The sequence below is a fragment of the Lutjanus erythropterus genome, chromosome 7 (assembly GCF_056507025.1).
Source record: "Lutjanus erythropterus isolate fLutEry1 chromosome 7, fLutEry1.hap2, whole genome shotgun sequence".
Lineage (NCBI taxonomy): Eukaryota > Metazoa > Chordata > Actinopteri > Lutjaniformes > Lutjanidae > Lutjanus > Lutjanus erythropterus.
The window spans coordinates 3,346,393-3,365,513 of NC_139323.1; the positions used below are offsets into that span (position 1 = coordinate 3,346,393).

The 19,121-nt window shown below is 39.6% G+C and overlaps 1 protein-coding gene across 8 annotated transcripts in view; it reads right to left on the reverse strand.

The window, feature by feature from the left end:
* Positions 1-19,121, reverse strand: part of mcf2l2 (MCF.2 cell line derived transforming sequence-like 2) — a 191,871-nt gene that overhangs the window by 103,460 nt on the left and 69,290 nt on the right. For all 8 annotated transcript variants that reach the window (XM_084722383.1, XM_084722390.1, XM_084722389.1 and 5 more), the window contains exons 6-15: positions 18,388-18,504; positions 16,972-17,121; positions 15,192-15,316; positions 14,972-15,086; positions 14,305-14,424; positions 13,975-14,166; positions 9,742-9,933; positions 9,475-9,661; positions 9,252-9,355; positions 4,303-4,391 (exon numbers count right to left, since the gene is read on the reverse strand). In XM_084722383.1, the coding sequence (XP_084578509.1) occupies positions 4,303-4,391; positions 9,252-9,355; positions 9,475-9,661; positions 9,742-9,933; positions 13,975-14,166; positions 14,305-14,424; positions 14,972-15,086; positions 15,192-15,316; positions 16,972-17,121; positions 18,388-18,504 (1,391 nt within the window). The remainder of the gene's footprint in view (positions 1-4,302; positions 4,392-9,251; positions 9,356-9,474; positions 9,662-9,741; positions 9,934-13,974; positions 14,167-14,304; positions 14,425-14,971; positions 15,087-15,191; positions 15,317-16,971; positions 17,122-18,387; positions 18,505-19,121) is intronic.

The following is a 19,121-nucleotide window of genomic DNA, read 5'->3' on the forward strand; positions in this document are numbered from 1 at the left end:
AAACCACATAGAAGCAAATGTAGATCACATTCATAAATCATATAAAAAAAAAAGCTTACCAGATGCTCTGTGTGAGGAATATTTAGACCGAAAGTTCTGAATCATTTTCTTCTGGGAGGTCAGAAATTCTTCTGATCACCTGTTTATTCTCAGAAGGTTTAACTTTGTACTCAGTCCTGCTCTGACTGACTCACTCTCTCATCAGACATTTCCTACAGCTCCATCCGGCCAGACTCCGAGCTGAATGATGCTTAAAGTGTAACTTGCAGGTTAAATGTCCTAATGAGATTTATGCATAATCTTGTGTGAAATGACATTTTTAAAACTTAATTTAAGATTTTTTTGACATACAGACAAAAAAATTATAGGAAAATTTGGTCTGTTGGAGCAAGGCTCTTAAAAAACACTTTTTTTTCATGTTGCGTCTATGATGTAAGAAGAGGTACTGGTTGTGCCAGAGTCTGCCTCTGACCTTACGGGCAGAAGTAGTTCGTCTTGAGTCTGAGCGGTTATCATTCACTGGGTTGGTGTTGTTTACCTGACCACACAAACACCTACCGAAGAAAAAGTTTATAACGGCACAGTCATTCATCTCTCCCCCTCTCTCTCTCCCCTCATAGCCTCTGTACCTCTCTCTCTCCCTCACCCTCTCTCTCGTTGCTGCGGCTGTGTGTGGATTTATAGGAGGTAAGGCGATGTGAGACCGGACTGATAAAACCTGATACTTGAAAATGAACACATGAACAGCTGAGGGGGGACAGAGAGAGGAGAGATGATAAACAGTTCCCTGATAAACATTTTTTTGTTTGTTAGGTGTTTGTGTGGTCAGCAGGCAGTCAGAATGCCGTTTTAGTTACAGAGGCAGCAGTGAAGTCCCGCCTCTTCACCTGCACGATACACACCCAGGAGCGAGAGGCAGCACCTGCTCTTCTCCTGTCAGGAAAACCACAGACTCGATTTCCTGACAGGCAGGAGTTTGTGTCCCTGTAGCTACATAATGATTCTGCATGGTCACTGGAAGTGAAATGCACCGTAAAACTAGCTAAAAAACACCAACCCAGTGAAAGATAACCGCTCAGACTCAAGACAAACTACTTCTGCCTGTAGGTCAGAGGCAGACACAGCCAGTACTTCTTACATCATAGACACAACATGAAAAAAAGTGTTTTTTAAGAGCCTTGCTCCAACAGACCAAATTTTCCTATAATTTTTTTTGTCTTTATGTCAAAAAAATCTTAAATTAAGTTTTAAAAATGTCATTTTACACAAGATTATGCATAAATCTCATTAGGACATTTAACCTGCAAGTTACACTTTAATGCATTTCCCAACCAAGGTAGAGAACATAAAGTCAAGAATGTTTGTGAAAGGTCAGGGTCAGTTGCAGCAAGCTAATTGCTGCTCTACATTTTAAGGTTAGGAGCAGCAGTTCACAAACTCCTCAGGTTATGTCTGACTTCTGCCACATCAGAGGGTTTTTTTTTCTCACCACTCTCTCTCTCTCTCTCTCCGCTCTGTTTCCTGTTCTTGACCACACTCTGTACCCTGTCTTCCTGTGACTCTCTTCTTGTGTCTCTAACTGCTGCCGTTCTGCTGCATCCTGTTACTCTGTGGTTTGTATAGAAATTCCAAGACAGGCTGAATCACAGTTCGTTGGCATCGTGACCTTATAAGGGACGTTTTTACTGCTGGGGGAGCACATTGGTGGGTCCACAGATGGAAACCATTCACTACTGAAAAGACGGATACAGTAATGTATTCAATGAGTGGTGCCGTATACTTGATTGTTGTTGATTCTGTTTTTGCACAGTTTACGAAACGTAGATTGCTTTCATGTGTGAGCACCTCAACAAGTTTCCACACCTAAACAACAGAGTAGAACATATTTTCCCTCTTAGCTGTAGTGCTATTTATCGTGTCTGATTTCTGTCCAATATAATGGAACTAGATGGCATTCGGCTCGTGGTGCTCAAAGCACCAAAGACACACCTGAAAAACTAAACAGCAACGTGTCTTTCCAGAAGTCATGACCAAGATAATCCATAAACCCTGTTGTGAGCAGTTTCATATAGGAATTATATTCTTAAACCCACCAACTGTATCACCACGCGGAAGGAAGTGTACACCTACTAATTGTGGGCTTCCTTCTGTGTGGTGATTCGGTTGGTTTATGATCAGTGTTTTCACCTGTTTCCTTTGTGTTCTGGTTCTGATGCCTGACCTGGAGTTTTGCTGTATGTTGCACATGTCAAGGAAGCGATATGGCACAAAACAATGTGTTTTCTGTTGCTGAATTTGGAAAATTGGGTTGAAGAGAAGATAGAGGATAGAATGTATGGTTGTGTGTTTGTTGTTTTTTATATCTTATTTATTTTAACACTATGTATTTTAGCTACCTATTTATTTTATATATTTTATTTATATTTTATTATGCAATGACAATAAAGATATTCTATTCTATTCTAGATCTGAAACTGCAACAGTGCATTCACCTCACAAACAGAAGTCTATACATCAACTACATTATTGATGACACATATGAAACAGATGGTAAAAGCTAATTATCTAATAGTCAGGTGAAAGTGAGGCCACCAACAGACTGCTGCTGCTGCAGACTGAACTATTAAAGGTGGAGTAAAAGATTCTGGAAAAAGGTTGTTGATTGTTGAGTTTCATTTCCACAATGCAACAATTTTTCTCCACCTTTCAGATGTTGTCTTACTGTGTCTCTCTGGGCCTTATCTTACATCTGGCACACATCGGACGGTGTTAATGACGCAAGTAGTACTGTTATCTTGCAGGCGCAGTTTAGTTTCACATGATTGCAAGATGGCAAATAAAGCATAAATGTTGAAATAAACAGCGTGTGTGCATTCCCCTAAAATTATTCTCACTAATAACAAATAAAGAAGTATTGTTATAACTATAAATAAGTGCGCTATAAGTGAGCACAGGATGGGATCAGATCGTCTTTACAGATGAGTCACATGACAGCTAGAGCAGCTGTACTGTTTGTGTGTGTTTACTGTGATCCAGAAAGACAAGGATTAAAGAATTATGATCCATAACATCAAAAATGAACAACATGTTATATCTGACTACAAGACTGTCCCAACCCGAGGAGAAAAAGGTCTGTGTACTTCTGTCAGAGCCTGATGCTGGTTGGATACACCCGTTGAATAACCTGTGTGTAATTGTGCGTCACTTCCCTCAAATGTCAGAAATACTTTCTGATTCTGTTTCCTCCACCCACAGTCATGTTAGCGGGAATCCCAGCCAACAGCCTTGTCCATGTAATCAGTGTTTTCACCTATTTTCTTGTCAATGCTGGCTTCTTAAAAGGAGAGAGTTGACTTTCTGATTGGTTTATTGCCAGTTACGCCTCAAAACAAACCCCTGAGTTAATTGAGATTAACATTAACTGATAAGGTGTATCGCCCTGTGCACCATGAACGCACAGGAAGGGACACCCCCTTGTGCCCGCCGCACAAGATGACAAAGGTGGATTTGGAATAATGTAAAATGTTTGTGACTTGCACTTTGGACCTGCAGATCGCTTCAAGGCAGGGTGCCCTATCTCTCACTTAAGTGCATTTGTTTTTTATGCTTGGCTAAGGTGGAAAAGTATCAATAAAAAAGGAGACAGGAGGAAACAGTATCAGATCTGTGTACATAAAACGAAAACAAATGGCACATTTCATCATGTTTTCAACATTTTGAGGGGGATTTGACTGGTTCTCTTAATTACGTCATCTCAATGTGCCACTGTCTTCTGCAATGGCACTTAAAGTTCAGTTGAACACATGGACATACAAGTGTTTTTTTGCATAACATCTAGTTTGAAATATCCATCCATCCAGTATGATGTGGAAACTTACTTCACTGAAAAGGGACTTTTCACACAAAATATTCTTCAAAGCAGAGTGTTTTCATATACCTGAACAGAGGTAGCAGAAACATAGAAATGTTTTGATGGTGTAGTTGCTCTGATGTGACTGCTTCCATACACTCAGGGTAAAATTAAACATGGATAAATTCCTCACTGCAGTTCTACATCACCATGTACACTGTCACCTGAATGTTAACTGTTACACAACCTGTGTCTGAAATGTGCTCCTCACACACACAGTACATGTGGTAACTGTGAATCACCACAATCCATAGCGCACCGCTTTTGTTTTAGGTGAATTAATATGACCTCATAGGTTGTTTATTAACCCACAGAATGATGTCATCATGCAAATTAATGTTCCAGTCATGAAATAAACTGCACATGAACACTCAGCTGTACTCTGTCCTTACCTGCGTCTGTTGGACAGACTCTCCTCAGTCTCGTTGGTCACAACAAGATGGGTGGAGCCTCCTTGGCTTTCTTCATGCATCACCTCAATCTGTGACACACAAACACACACACATACACATATATAGACTCAATTATTAGGGCAGAAGCTTGTATATTATGACTAATGGACTGTGAGATTTCAGTAATATTAAAAGTTTATTGCAGCTGCACTGTGCGACATAGATCTGATACACCTTGGTACAACATCAGGTTTGATGTATGTAGACTGTACAGTGTAAATGATATGTTTTTGTATTGTGTTACGTATGTTAAGGAAGTATACTTAAATGTATGTTCGTGCATTGTAGCGTCTACTGATACAATCCATCTCTGTCCACAAAAAAATACTACATTCCCATTAGATGAAGGTCATAGCAACTATCGTATTGTGAGATGGTTATCTTAAATTTCCAACATTGTCAGACTTCTGTCCCAGGCTATCTTTGGTCGCAGGAATGGTCATCTTTGAACCTCTCTCACTGTGCAGTGAAGCATCACCACGACCAAAGACATCGCCACATCTATATCCAGCTGAAAATGCAAATGTGGATGCAACTGCAACATCAGAAAACTGAATGTCTCCTCAAGATTTGTCCACAGCTGTTGAATGCTGCATTCAGGCAATCCCTGTCAATTTACAAAGTCAGAAAATATCATGTTTTTATGAGTTTTTTGCAATTAAAGGGACATCAGTTACTGTTAAATATTTAATGGACCAACAGAAAAGTTACTGCAGAATTAATAGATTAAAAGCTGCTTTTTGTAAAAGCATGTCTTGTTTGCATGAATTGAACACAGACCAAAAAGTGTTATTACATGTTATTACATGTTATTAATCATCAATCCAAATGATTAATAATCATAAGTTTTCACTTTTACATAGAAATGAACATCTATTCATTTGAGTACTTGCCAAACAAGTTCTGTTGGTGCCACGGACTGATCCTACTTATCTACCTGACTTTAAAACCAAGCATTCCTTATTCTTCTCATTTTGCCCTTTTATTTTCACAGTTGTGTGCAGATAAACTCTCTGTCCTCTTATCAATGTCACTGAACATGTCACAGACATTGGCATTCAGCATGCTGCGCTAGTTGTCGTCCACTGTGACACACAAGATAAAACAAGCACTTGTCTTGCTTGACACCCATTCATGTTCCCAACGCCCCACATCTGTCGGGTGGAATTACCGTGCCATTGTGTCATATGATCCAACATAACACAAACATACGGATGACTCAGATGAGCGCACAAGTGAGGTTGCTTTATTCTCATTACTCTGCGAGAACTGGGAGAAAGATGGCTGATTTCTGTATCATTATGACAGAGACACTTCCACATGTCATTTTCTGATGTACATTTGGTAGATGTGCTACTTAGAGAGACGGGTGCATTTACAACTTTCAAACATCTGGCTGGAATGTGGCCTAAATCACCTCCTGTGGTTGTCAGTTCAAGTCAAGTTATGTCAGTTTCCATACAGCATAGGTCTCGACCAAATTCTTTATAATCTTATTTATAGAAATTCAGCAATTCCCACCATGAGCAAGCACTAGGTGACAGTGGCAAGGAAAAACTGAACAGGCAGAAACCTCATGCAGAACCAGGCTCATGATGGGCAGGCATCTGCTCTGACTGGCTGGGTTTTGAGAGAGAGAGCAGGGAGAAAGAGAACATACAGCAGCAGAAGGCAAGTTCCGCATAGATATGCAAAGTAATGGTAATCATTGTGTTTATATATGGAAATAAATAGCAGTTTGTCTCTAATAATTCTTTTGGATAGCTCCACAATCTCCCCAGTTTGCATGAAGTACAGCTACAGCTAGAGTAAAATAACTATAAAACCAAACACTCACTGATTAATTGAACACTATGTAATTTCCAGTTCTTATCAGAAGGCCAAATGGGACATTTAGCATGACAAAAACGTAACATTACTTCAACTACTACTGAAATACACTTTTTACAGTGTAAAAGTATACTCGAAGTAAAAGAGTAGTAAACTTTAAGTATACAAATAGTTTTCACGTAAGTTTTAATTTCTGAAAGTATGCTTCAAAGAAAACGTGCATATACTTTTAGCAGTTTTCAGCAATAGAAATTCTTGATTCTTGAGTCTTGCAACCTAAATGTAAGTTGTTTTCATTTTAAGGGAGTTAGTCCATAAAAGTGGTTGCCAGGTTTCTGCAAGTCCAAATTCATGTTATCTACTAAATCTAGTGGAATTTTCCATGAGTTGCATTACTGATATTCATCTCCGGTGTCATTCTGTCTGTCTTTTCCTACAGACTGAGTGGTTCTCCTCTCTGGCACTTTCCTTTTTCCACCTTCCTCTTTAGATCATCCGAGGAAGCTAACATCACTGGCATGTTTTACTGCACAACCTCCATTATAGCAAAACTGTCTACACAGAGGCTCAGGTCCACAATTCTGCTAAGATTATGACCTTATTTTCTATCTTACAGTGACTTAAGTAACGTCTAAAATTAATCGTTTTTAATTAAGATACAAGTCTGACAAACTTGGTCAACATTTCTAAGACAGACATCACTAAGACAGACTGGACACTAACTTTTTTAAGTTAAAAGAAGTAGTTTATTTTTACTATGTAAAGATTCTTGGTTGCAACTACTCTCCAAGATACATGACTTAACTAAAATAAATGGGTTTAATAAATAATTTTAAATAAAAGCCCTCCCTATAGCGGCTATATTTATTCAGGTAATGTTTCTAACCTTTATTTACAGGCACATGGCTGACTACTTCATTTATTTTTGGTAAATGTATTCCAACAGAAATTCAAGAAACTCAGTGCCCTTCACAGGCATATCAACAGCAGTCACTTCACTGGAAGAAAAAACTGCTTACAGGTCTGTGTAAACATGTTAAAAGGGCCCGATACAACCAGAGACAAGAAAGAAACTGCTTGGTAGGCTGGTGATTTTGGCACTGACTTCACACAGCTCTGTCCTCATCAATTATGGAGGAAGGTTTATGGTCTAACATACCAACGCTATCACTACACAGACAGGCAGCGGCACAAAATAACCTCAGGTCGTGCATACAAATTATGCACACTGTAAACCAATTAATGAGATCACAGCAAAGTCGCAGCATAGCAGCGAACAGCAGCATACTGATCAGTGAGACCGTCCTGTTGAACCACCATCGGCCCTGCTGACTAAACAGCAGAACAGCAGAGTCAGGGCTGCTGCTCTGATGGTGACCTCTGACCTTCTGGAGGAGAGGTTGAGGTCTGAGGTTCTAAAGGACACTGGAAGAGCGCCGTACGATAAAGTCAGTTGTTAGTTTGCTCATTGTCTTCACTTTTATGCGTCAGACTCGAGATCAGACGGAGCATGAGGTTGACAGGCAGATTGTTGCAGTGCTGCCAGTAACTCTGATGTTGTATTGGACATGAAGTGAGAAGCAGGTACAACATCAGAATCTGCCTGGTCCCTCCTTTCCAAGATATTTAAAAAATGGGCAATCCTTTATTTAAAGGGCTGTGCATAAGACTGCCATTCACTGTCATAACCATACCATGTCATGAACATGAAATCTATGTTTATGATTGTTATCATTAGGTGTCATTCGTTCATGAGGTCTTTAAAGTGTAGCTGACATTGTTCGAGATGTCTTTGCTATGACAGTTTGACATTAACCAAGACAAGTTAACACTTTCAGTGTCTTTGTTATGACAACTTGACATTAACCAAGACAACAAAACCCCTTGAATGTCTTTCTTATGACAACTTGACATTAACCAAGACAACAAAACCCTTTGAATGTCTTTGTTATGACAACTTGACATTAACCAAGACAACATAGCCTGTTGATAGGCTCATTTGAGATGAGCTGCGCCTCGCCTGGAAAGTAGACAACATCAGGCAGCCAAAGCAGGAAGCAGTGATGAAAAGCTGCAGTCAAATCAGATGCTTTCGGGCAGCCTTCAGAGAAAATACAGATCAGATTAGATCACCTGTAGGTTACCTGTAATCTGCAGACCACAGTTATAACAGAAGAGATAAAGTGTGTTCATGATCACTGATTGAAGTTGAAATAGAAGTGATCCCCCTACTGTCACATGATCCTCTGTTCTTTCATCTGCCTTGTAAAGCACTTTGTAACTGTTCATCTGATAAGTCATATATATAACCTTTATTATTAGTATTATTATTATGACCAGACATTATGCTTGTTAACAGATTAAAACTTCATTGCACGAAAGATTACTAATATATCGAGCATTAAATATTACAATTACACAGATAGTATTTTATAGAACATGTGGTGTTTGTTGTCAAAATTAAGAGCCAATCAGAAGCCTATCAGCTCATCAACCAGGTGATGCTTACCAAGGCACAGCTGAGGTGATCGATGGTGATGGATTCTGCACAGGCCCGGCTCAAATCAAACGCAACTATTGTCTTTGTTATGACGCCAAGATAGACATTCTGTCTATCTTGGCGTCATAACAAAGACATAACTCTTGCCTCACTGCTTTTGCATCACGGGCACGTTTTACCTCACAACCTCCACTATAACAAAATTGTTGGTGGCTCACACTCACAATTATGCTAAGTTTGTGATCTTATTTTGTATCTTACATTGACTTCAATTAACATTTAATAATGTTCATAAAGTATTTTTTTTAATTAAGATACAAGTCTGATAACTTCAGTTAATAATCAGTACATTTCTAAAGATACACAACTCTAACAAAGACTAAAAGTAAGAGAAGTAGTGTGAAAAAATAGGGAAGAGTGTTGAAAGTATCAGGATTGGCACTGTGTGGGAGGATACGGAGCTCTGGTGTCACAGTCAGTTGGTCTTTCTGAACAGAACTTTAAAAATCATTACTTCAGTGTTGCAGAAGAAAATCAGAGTTGGATGAGAGGAGGGTACCTTGATGCCACCTTTGGCCTTGCGTATGTTCTTCTTTTTGTTGGGGTCAGCTTCAGCCGGCTGCTTGCCACTGTTAGAGTTATCAGAAGCTCTGCGGGCCAGAGCTGAAATAAGTCAAGAGAGCACAGCGTAAATAACCTCTTTCATCAGAGCTTGTGTTAGTTTGCATGCACTGAATATTAAAGCTGCATAAAAGTGTTCATTATTACAAAATCCGACTCACGCTGCTGGCCCCCTGTGGTCCTTGGGGGGTTCTTCAGTGAGGGCCGTTTGGGAGAAGATTCAGGCCGCGGAGCGACAGGCTGCACGGGCCTCGTCTGTTTAGCTGATAGTCTCTTCAGACTGACGTGCCGCTTCTCAAACATCTCCTGGACGTCCTCCAGACGTTTCAGCGCCTTCAGGACACTGGCCTGCAGGCACAGAGCTCACTATCATTTCTACTACACAACATCCAGTCATCCTGCAAACCAGTGCTTCTGTGCACCCATACCTTGATGTCCTCAGACAGGACGACCTCAAACTGGTTGTGGAGGTTCCTCAGTTCGGTCAGCTGGTTCTTTTCTGCTGACTCCAGGAAGCATTCGATGTCGGTCAGTGCGGACTCTGCACCTTCCTGTGACTGACACTTATCTACAGCCTGGGAGGCCAGCAGGTAAATGCCAGACTCACACCACTGGTTCACCTGGACACAGCAAAAAAATCAAACAGGTTCAAACTAAAGATACACGATACACCTTTTTTCAGCTTCCAAGCAGATTGTGATATTTTAATTTGGATATCTGCTGATACTGATATCCTGCTACATTAGCTACAACTTGCTGTGTGATGCTTCTCTGGTTTGTTTAGTTTTTTGTGTATCGAGGCTGAACTATCTCCAACATACTGAGTTGTTATTCGCTCATTCAGTTGTTGTTCAGTTATGAGCTCCAGTTAGACTCACACAATTCTGGGTTCTAAAAAAATTGTGGGACTACATGATAGCTTTGTATAACTGTTTCATTACTATTTTATTAATGTAATTAATTGTGCTGGGTATCTAAAAATTACATCATTACATATTTATAAGTCATAAAAACATCAAACTATGGAATCTGGATCAGTACACTACATGATGTCAGTCTGATGTCCAGTAAGTGAAATGACCCTCCCCAGCTCAGTCTATAAAGACCTGACCTGGGAAGCAGAGGGTTGTTGGTTCAAATCCAGCACAGACTTGGACTGGTGGCTGGAGAGGTGCCAGACTAAGACAGACTAAATATTTACCAGAGGATTCTGGTTCAGTACAACATGGGTCTTGATTTTGTAGTTTTGGTGAAACATTGCAGCACTTAAGTTAGACATGCTATAAACAAGGCAGCAGTAAATCCTACAGAAGCCTTCAGCAGCAAGTGAGAAATAAAAAAAACAAAACATCTGTGATCTATTTTCTAAGTCTGGTCTAATTTATTTACTCTCCTGTGTTCATGACTTAAGAGCAGGGAAAAAATTAGCCAGGATAATCTTTCTAAGTTCTTTATGTCCTTAATTCTTAAATTCCTTAAAGGTATAATCTGCAACATTTTCCTAAAGAAAACAATTTATAGACACAATCCCTTTCAATCATCATTTATGACTCACTAGAAAAGTGTGGTGGTGTCAATCTGCAGAGACCCTGCAGCCCTGTATCTCCTCACTTTTCTCATTGTTTTGCTGTATGAGGGAAGCTTCACCAACCAAAAACGTTGGTATTTGATATCCTGTTGTGTTCATGAGCAGCTCAGACAAATCCAACTAATTCTACCTTCAACTCAAAGTGAAAAAACATGTTCTTGCCAGGATAACCATGTCTCTCTCACCCCATGTTCTAAACAGGACCAAAAGCATTCAGGGTTTCTTCCAGGTTAGTTTTAACAACAAACACTTTTATTATTGTTGTTGTTGCTGTCCTGGTAGAAAATGGGCCTAACCCCGTCAAAGAAAAGACAGGAAAAGAGAAAAGGAAAAAAAAAAACAGCCCATTAAACAGCCCGTCCTGTTTCAGAGATGAAAACAAACACCTGTCTAGCAGATGACAAAAATAGTAAACATAGAGAGATTATCTTGGCAAAGCCCTTTTCTTATCAGTTTGTTTGTTTGTTTGTTTGTTTGTTTGTTTGTTTGTTTGTTTGGGGTTTTTTTTTTGCCTCTTTCAGCATCTGTAAAATCCAGAGGTCAAACTGGAAATGAATGCACCAGAAATGTCAGAAATAATATTAGTCACTGCAGTTGCACAGTAAATGGTTGTGTAAACAATTGCAGTATTAATACTTGCTTTACTTCTCTCTTTCAACTAAGTCTAGCTCAGCTGGCCCTGTGTTTATGGCTTGTCCGACCAGTCTAACTGCCTGCATATCTTCCCTCACTGATGTCTTTTCAGTGATGTCACCACGCTTTCAGAGCTCAGCTCAGAACTTTGTGAATACAGCAGAACTGAAAATAAGAACCGAGTTCTATGAAACCAGATCCTGTGTCACGGTTTTATGTTTAAATGTGGGGTTCAGAAAATCCTCTGTGTTTGCAGTTCCTGTGTCATTAGTGACAACCAGTGAACGCATAATGAGTGAAATGAAAATAATAATAAACAGCTGATGACATAGCAATGCATTCAGCTGCTAAAGAGTCAGATATTTTTCTCAGGAGGTGGTGGAGAGCAAATCAGAACTAAAACAGACTGAAGATTGCACTTTAAATTATTCCTTGTGTTGTGCTGTGTCTGCTGGATGAACAAAGAGGCAGCTGTTTCCTATTTCATTTCCCATAAGAACATTATAAGATGATAATATGTTGACATGCTTGGATAGAACGCTTAAGTCACTTTGGAAAAAATATGCATGGCAACAACATCAATAAAGTCTCAGTTTGTGGTACGTTTGTCGTAGTTTAGTTACAGGAAAGAATTAAAAAATAGGTCCAGACATTTGGAGAATGTAATGTATGTAATAAGAATGTACGTATGTACGTATTACGGATGTGCGTGATTAGTCGACTATACGATTAAATGTCCCCATCTTTGGTAGTCGGTACCAGACATAGTCATTTAAACTATTTATCAATATTTCATTCATGCACGATGGCAGTTATCTGTTGCCTCTGAGATTTTATGCAGCTGACTGCCACTAGTCGGGGCTGCAGCACTGTCAGACGGCAGCCCCTATGGCCCAGCGTGTACGCCCCTATCACCTAGGCAACCCCAGATGTTTATATCAGCAAAGTTGGACAGATGACAGCTTGTAAAACCAGTGTGGTTTGGCAGTGTTTTAATTTATAAAATGAAAATAATGTTGAATGTAGACTGTGACAGAATAAGCTGATATATATATTCACTTGACTGGAGAAACATGCGCACATTAAGCACAGACACAGACATAAACCTGCAAGTTGAGCTGCTGCTACCGCTGCTAACGTTAGCCACACTGTGTGTCAGGCTGGCAAATTTTGCGTTTAATCGATGGGGAAATTAGTCGCCAGGAACATCCCTGGTATATATATCTATAGAGAGATATAAAAAGGTTATAACATGACAACGGATAAAGCAGTTTAGAATGCTGTCTTCTTTTCATCACTCACTCATCTCATTTGCTCTATCCATTGTCATGTTTTAACTTTGTTATGTCTATCTTTAGATAAAAATCTAAAATATTATACCTTCAGTGTTGCTTTGTCTTTGTCTTTGTCACAGTGGTATTGAAAATAGTAGCGAATATTGATATTTTTCGAGGTATTGTAAAAAAAAAATTGGAAATTCACAGACAGAGACAGCAGATCAAACATTATTAAATAATAGCAAGTCTTAAAGGACCAGTGTGTAATAATTACAGGAATTTATGTACATAAATGAGATATATTATATATAAGTATGTTATTTATTATTATCAATCAACGTAAACTCATAATCTATATGTTCCCGTTACTTTAGAAATAGCCATTTATAGTTACATACTGTCGGGTCGACTTATAGAGATCATCATCCTGCGCCGTCTACGGCAGCGCAGAGCGGACAAACTGCACTAACAGTGACTCTTGGGAAGCCCATGGCGACCTTACGTAGACGCCGCAGCGTAAACACGGAAGTAGACGGGGAGGATAGACACGGGTGATTGCTGGCAGACCATTTAGCGTTGTGAACCTTGACTGGCACAGTTTTGACAAATGGAGGATCATACATACACTGTACCAGAACAAAAAGCAGCAGACAGTGAATCCCTGTCATCCAAGAAGCGGTGAGGTGAAGAAAGTAAACACAAGCATGACAGGAAACGGCAAAAACACGAATCGACATCAGCATAGCGTTTACATGATGGAAATCGCTGATGGAGGACAAACGTTTTCACAGTGACGCCGAGGTTGCCTGTTTTCTGCTGGACAGGTAATTCATCCTACACACATAACTGTAGTTTGTTGTGAGATAGCTTTCGCTCGCCATTTTGTCCGCTGACGGCCACCGTACTCTTGGTGAGAGAGGGGCGGTGTCGGGGTAAATCCTCTTAGTTGCAATCTAAGGTTTGAACGCTAGATGCCACTGGAAATCACACACTTCTCCTTTAAATAAAGATTTAGAACATATAAAAAGCAGCATCAATAAGTCAGCCAAAAACTGATTTAAGGCTGATCCAAAGTCAGTCTTAGGATCTATATCATACAAGCTATCGTGAATCTAACACCTTTCTGGATGTGGCGTCTGTAGATCGGTTTATAACATCCTCACCTTATCTATGCCCACGTGTATCTGCAGGGATTTGGACAAGACATCCGTCTTTTTCTTGGCCTCGTTGCTGAAGTCATCACAGACCCGTCGGAGCTCCACACATTTGGGTCGAATGGAGTCCACAGCATAGTGGTTGCTCTGGATCAGCTGGTCTCCATGCAGCGCGTGGAGCTGGGCCTTCTCTATTGTGGGCTGGAAGAAAAAAAAACACAATGTATTATGGCGTTTTTGTGTTAAAGGTCAAAATGATTCTTATGGCTGTTCTAGAAGTTATGTAATTCTGACACTTGTAGTAAGTAATGTAATTGTAAGTGTGTGTGTGTGACTGACCTGAGCCTTCTCCTCCAGTGTTTTCAGTTCCTTTAACAATTGTTCAACTCTGGCCACACAATCTCCGGTGTCTGATAGGCTGGTTAGGCTGTCCATCAAACTGTCTAGAGACACTTTGACCTGGAGAAATAAAGAGGAGACAGAGACTGAGACTGTGAAAAGATAAAGATAATGTTACCCACTTATTCACACTGTAATAATATGAATTTTCTCATATTCCATCTCAGGGTATTTTAAGTCTTATGCCCAACAGTGTCAGCAGTGATTAGCTAAAATTTTCTCACTGGCACAAAACTCATCTCTCATTTTAGTTTGGGTCTTTCCAAAAGATGGTACTAATGAGACAAGGGGTCATGTTAAGACTGTTTTGCTTAAACTCTTAAAATTAAATGAGCCTGATGTCAAATGATCATCAAAGTTAAAAATGTGGAGGATACAGACTCATCGAAACATATTTCACTAAGACTCCTAATTTAGGACTTTTTAGACAGAAGTGTCTCACTGCATTTACAAACTCCCAAACTGTTCGTTAAGTATGTTTTTCAAAGTGTGATTTTACAGCTGCGGTTTTTTGAAGCTGTATGAAGAGGCGACCCAGGCGAGATCCAAAGGTTTCAGGCCAGAGGCAGCGAGGCAGACTGGGAGACAGTCAGATCTACAGATATACCTCTCTGAAGTCCTGTTCAAAGTGGCGTAGCTGCAGGCACTGCTCCAGTTTCAGATGGTGTTTACACCAGAACTGTTCAAAGGCATTCTCTGTCTCATCCAGCTGGGCTAGGAGCCTGAAACACACAACAGGAACTTCATTACACACATACTGGGAGTTCCTATAATGTAGACTGACATATACACTGATAATGTATGTGCAAAGCTTGGATATCTGTCACCTTTCCACAGTGGTTTGGTTCTCCATCTCGTCTGGGTTGAGTTTGTGGTTCTCTGACTTGGCTGCCTGCTCCTTGATACAACCCAACAAGGTGGTGCCCTGCTTCAAAGCTAGCTTCAGTTCATCCTGGTTCAGAGACACAAGCATTGGAAATTATATTAATATCATCTGTACAACAGCAGCCAGTGTGTGTGTGAGGTCTCATTCACAACATGCACTCTTTATCTGGCGTCTTATCTGTTTACTGGCTCTTTGCCTTCATATCTGTAATTCAGACTTGTAAGGAAAGGAAGTGATGCAGGATATGACAGGACAGTATATAAGGACTTGGCTTGGGAACCCAAGGGTTGCCAGTTCAACTCCTGCATGGATCAGAAGTGCAGTGTGGACTGACCTGGGCACTGATGAGGTGCCTTTAAGCAAGGCACCAAACCCCTAACTCTGGGTTTTACAATGATGGTTTACAATGGTTTACAAAATGAAGAGGAGTTTAAGACACTGAGCCACAGACATAGGATATGACACACATTTTAGTTGATGAGCTATTAAAACTTTTTTTGAATTTGGTATACAGGCTACATATTTTTACAGTTAGCAAATGTAAGAATCACTTTACATTGTAAGAAAAAGTGAAAGATTTAAGTTTATCTAAAGAAAAAAAAACAAAAAAATTAGTAGTTGCCATACATTGCCTTGAAACTTTAAGTTTTCTCAACTTTTTCACAAGCCTTCAACAATAATAAATAAAAATTAAAATGTTGAAAAAATAACCAATAGTAACAGGGAGCCACTGGAGAGGGGCTAAAGAGCTGCATGCATCTCCAGAACCACAGGTTGTTGTTGTCTGTGTAGCAACACACCTGGCATGTCTGGTTAGCCAAATATGTTCTATGTACAAAATTAAAATCAATCATTCTGCTCTTCACCACGGGTACGGGTTTTCCAGACATGATCTCTGTCTTCAGTTTTCACAGATCTACTATCTATGATATAATTTAACAAGCTCCTGGGACTTGAACAAGAGAAACTTGCCAGTTTGGTGGTAACAGGCCTTTTTGGAACGGAGTATACTAATTATGTTTTGTACGTACGCTCAATGCTAAACACACTTAAACACAAGGACAAGGCTCACGAAGAACACAAGAAAACTCGCCGCTTCGAGTCTATATGAACAAAGATTAGGAAGGTAATCATTTCCAAGTTGAGACGCCAGTACGAGAGCTTGCATGGCTTTACAGCTCATCATGCATGTTGTAGTGGCCCCTGTAGAGTCTTCCAAAGCCACGCTGCTGTACTAGCTGGGCTCTGCTTTTTTCCTTTGCAGAAGAAAGGCTCGTCTGCAGCTTTTTGACAGACAGCTTGAGATAGCAGGAAAATTTGTGTCCATATCCTTGTGCTATAAGCATTTTGCTTTTTGCTTTTTTTCATAAATTGACTTTGATAAACTCTTAACTGGCAAATTTTCTCCACTGAGCTTCGGGGAAATAGAGAATGACGCATACATACACTTTCTGGTGTTAGCAGGCACTTATGTAGCTCTCAATCTTCCTCAAGCAGGTTGACAATTTTTTTAATTTGACTCTGAAACTTTTCACCATGTAACACCAAATTCATACATCTGGATCTGTAAACCAGTACAACTTTTTAAAATTTATTGCTGGTTACTGGAGCTCCACAGTAACAAATCTGTTTCAGCCCAACAAGTATGAACATCTTTGTTGTCATGCATGCACTTCCAGTTCATTTTGGTATGTGTTGGTGTGTTGCACGTACAAACTCACCTTGAGGTTGTTGTGTTTGTCGGTGTGTGCTGTGAGCAGGTCTTTGGTGCACTGGACATCATTGGGCAGCTCTGTTTCTGCCAGGTCTGTCCCAAACTTCTGTAACATCTGGGCTGTGGTTTTCACTGTCATGGCAAAGTTCTCGATGGCCTAAAGGAAAAAAGATCCACACATGACTCTGCACCATACCAGCTGCAAAATAGCCATAGACTTATAAATGTCATTGGTGTTTAAAAGGATCGATAATAGAAGAACATAGAATTTGCTATATTTTTCTTCAGATTTAATTTCCATGATGATGCATAGGGTGCACTTTAATTAGTTAACAAGCACAAAACGCCATGAATTCAAACACTTCCGAGTATTAATGCAGGTAGTACAGTAACTTGTGGCTCTATCTAAATTAGAGAAACACAGCATGATGTCTGTCATCAGCTCTGCATGGAAAAATCTCAAAAGCTTAAAAAATGACGATGCAAAGTGTGCACTGCGCTCTAACAAGGGATGAAATGCACTGGACTGAGGTTTGGTGAGACATTTGGAATATCAGACAAAATTCCAAGTGAAAGCCCAAAGATTCAAGAACACCAGACTCATATTTTAATACTGGCGGAAATTAAAGCTTATGATGGATTTACCTTCAGCAGTTGCAATGCACCTCTCACTGCAGAAAGACAGCCAAAAGTTCCTGAAGAATCTTTCCAAAATCTTCCACCAGGTGAGTGAAAGCTTTTTTAGAGTTTTCCTTTTTAATTTTGAGTGATCATTAAATTTATTAGGCTGAGTTTTTCTAACATAGCAGTGGGCACAGTGTCAGCCTTCTGCTGGAGTCTCAGCAGCCTCTGAATGCCAACAGAATATGGAATCTGTCTCAGTTCAATAAAATGTTTTTAAAAACACCAAATAACTTGTTTTAATGAATTTCATTTGTTTATAATATGAAGAATTGTAAAATATTACTTCAATAAGGCCGTTCAGTCAGACAGTGACAGATCACAGGCAGTAAACTTGGCATTTCATCCTCCCAGCTGTGATGAAGGTCCAGCTGCATGGATTATGCACAGATTATTTTATGTTCATTATAATGTTGATTAATGATGAAAGGGCATTCTTCTGCCTCTGTAATTATTAATACCAGCAGTGTTCTGACAGTATGGCCAAAATTATACTCTAAAAACAATACTTTTTCCTGAGAGCTTCTGTTTCCAGGACACAAAATGTCTCACTGTTGGGAAAAATATTAATCCCTCCTCCTCACCACATCACACCAACAAACATCACAGAGGCTGACTTTTTTGCCCCCCCAGTGTTTAACCCAAGTCGGTGCCCACGTCTGCAACTGTTAGATTTTGGATGTTGCCAGATCACTAGGATCTAGTTAAGGAATACAGTATTTAGTACTGTATGTGTACTCACAGTTCGGTGGTGTATCCACTGACTGTGACAGTACTCCAGGCTTCCTCCCAGCTCCCGGGTCAGCTGGCCTTTATCCACGTAGCCATGCAGGTCGGACAGAGAGTTCAGCATCACAATCTGCAAACACATTCAGTGCATCAGTACAATTGCTTTTAGTCATGTCCTACATCATATAGAAAACTAACCCGAATTAAAGGACCAGTGTGGAGGATTTAGTGGCATCTAGTACTGAGTTTGCAGATTGCAAACACCTCATCTTACTCTCCCTTTCCAAGCATGTGGGAGTACCTTCACTGGCTACAAAACTTGTAGAGCCACTAATGAAAATATACTTATGAATATTATATTCTATTTCTGCCATATTCTGCTTACAAATCGCCCTACTTGTTCAGGAAAGCTTTTAGTTAGTGTAATAGATTTCTACCCTGGTCTGTCATTTATTTATTTATTTATTTAGTGCTATTTGCATTTGCCCGCTTATGTATTAGACCTTATATTACTAAGAATCATTTTTAGTTTTATTTTCTATTTATTCATTTACTTATTCTTATTGTTTTCCTCTTTCTTTGTGATCCTCAATTATGTCTTTAAATGCCTGTTTTTAATTTTTTTTACTCTGATTTTATGTTATTATTGTGATTCTATGTATTTTTGTCTTGTCTGTTTTTGCCTATGTTGTCATTTTTAATGCCACACTGTAAAGCACTTTGAGTTGCATGTTATGTATGAAAGGT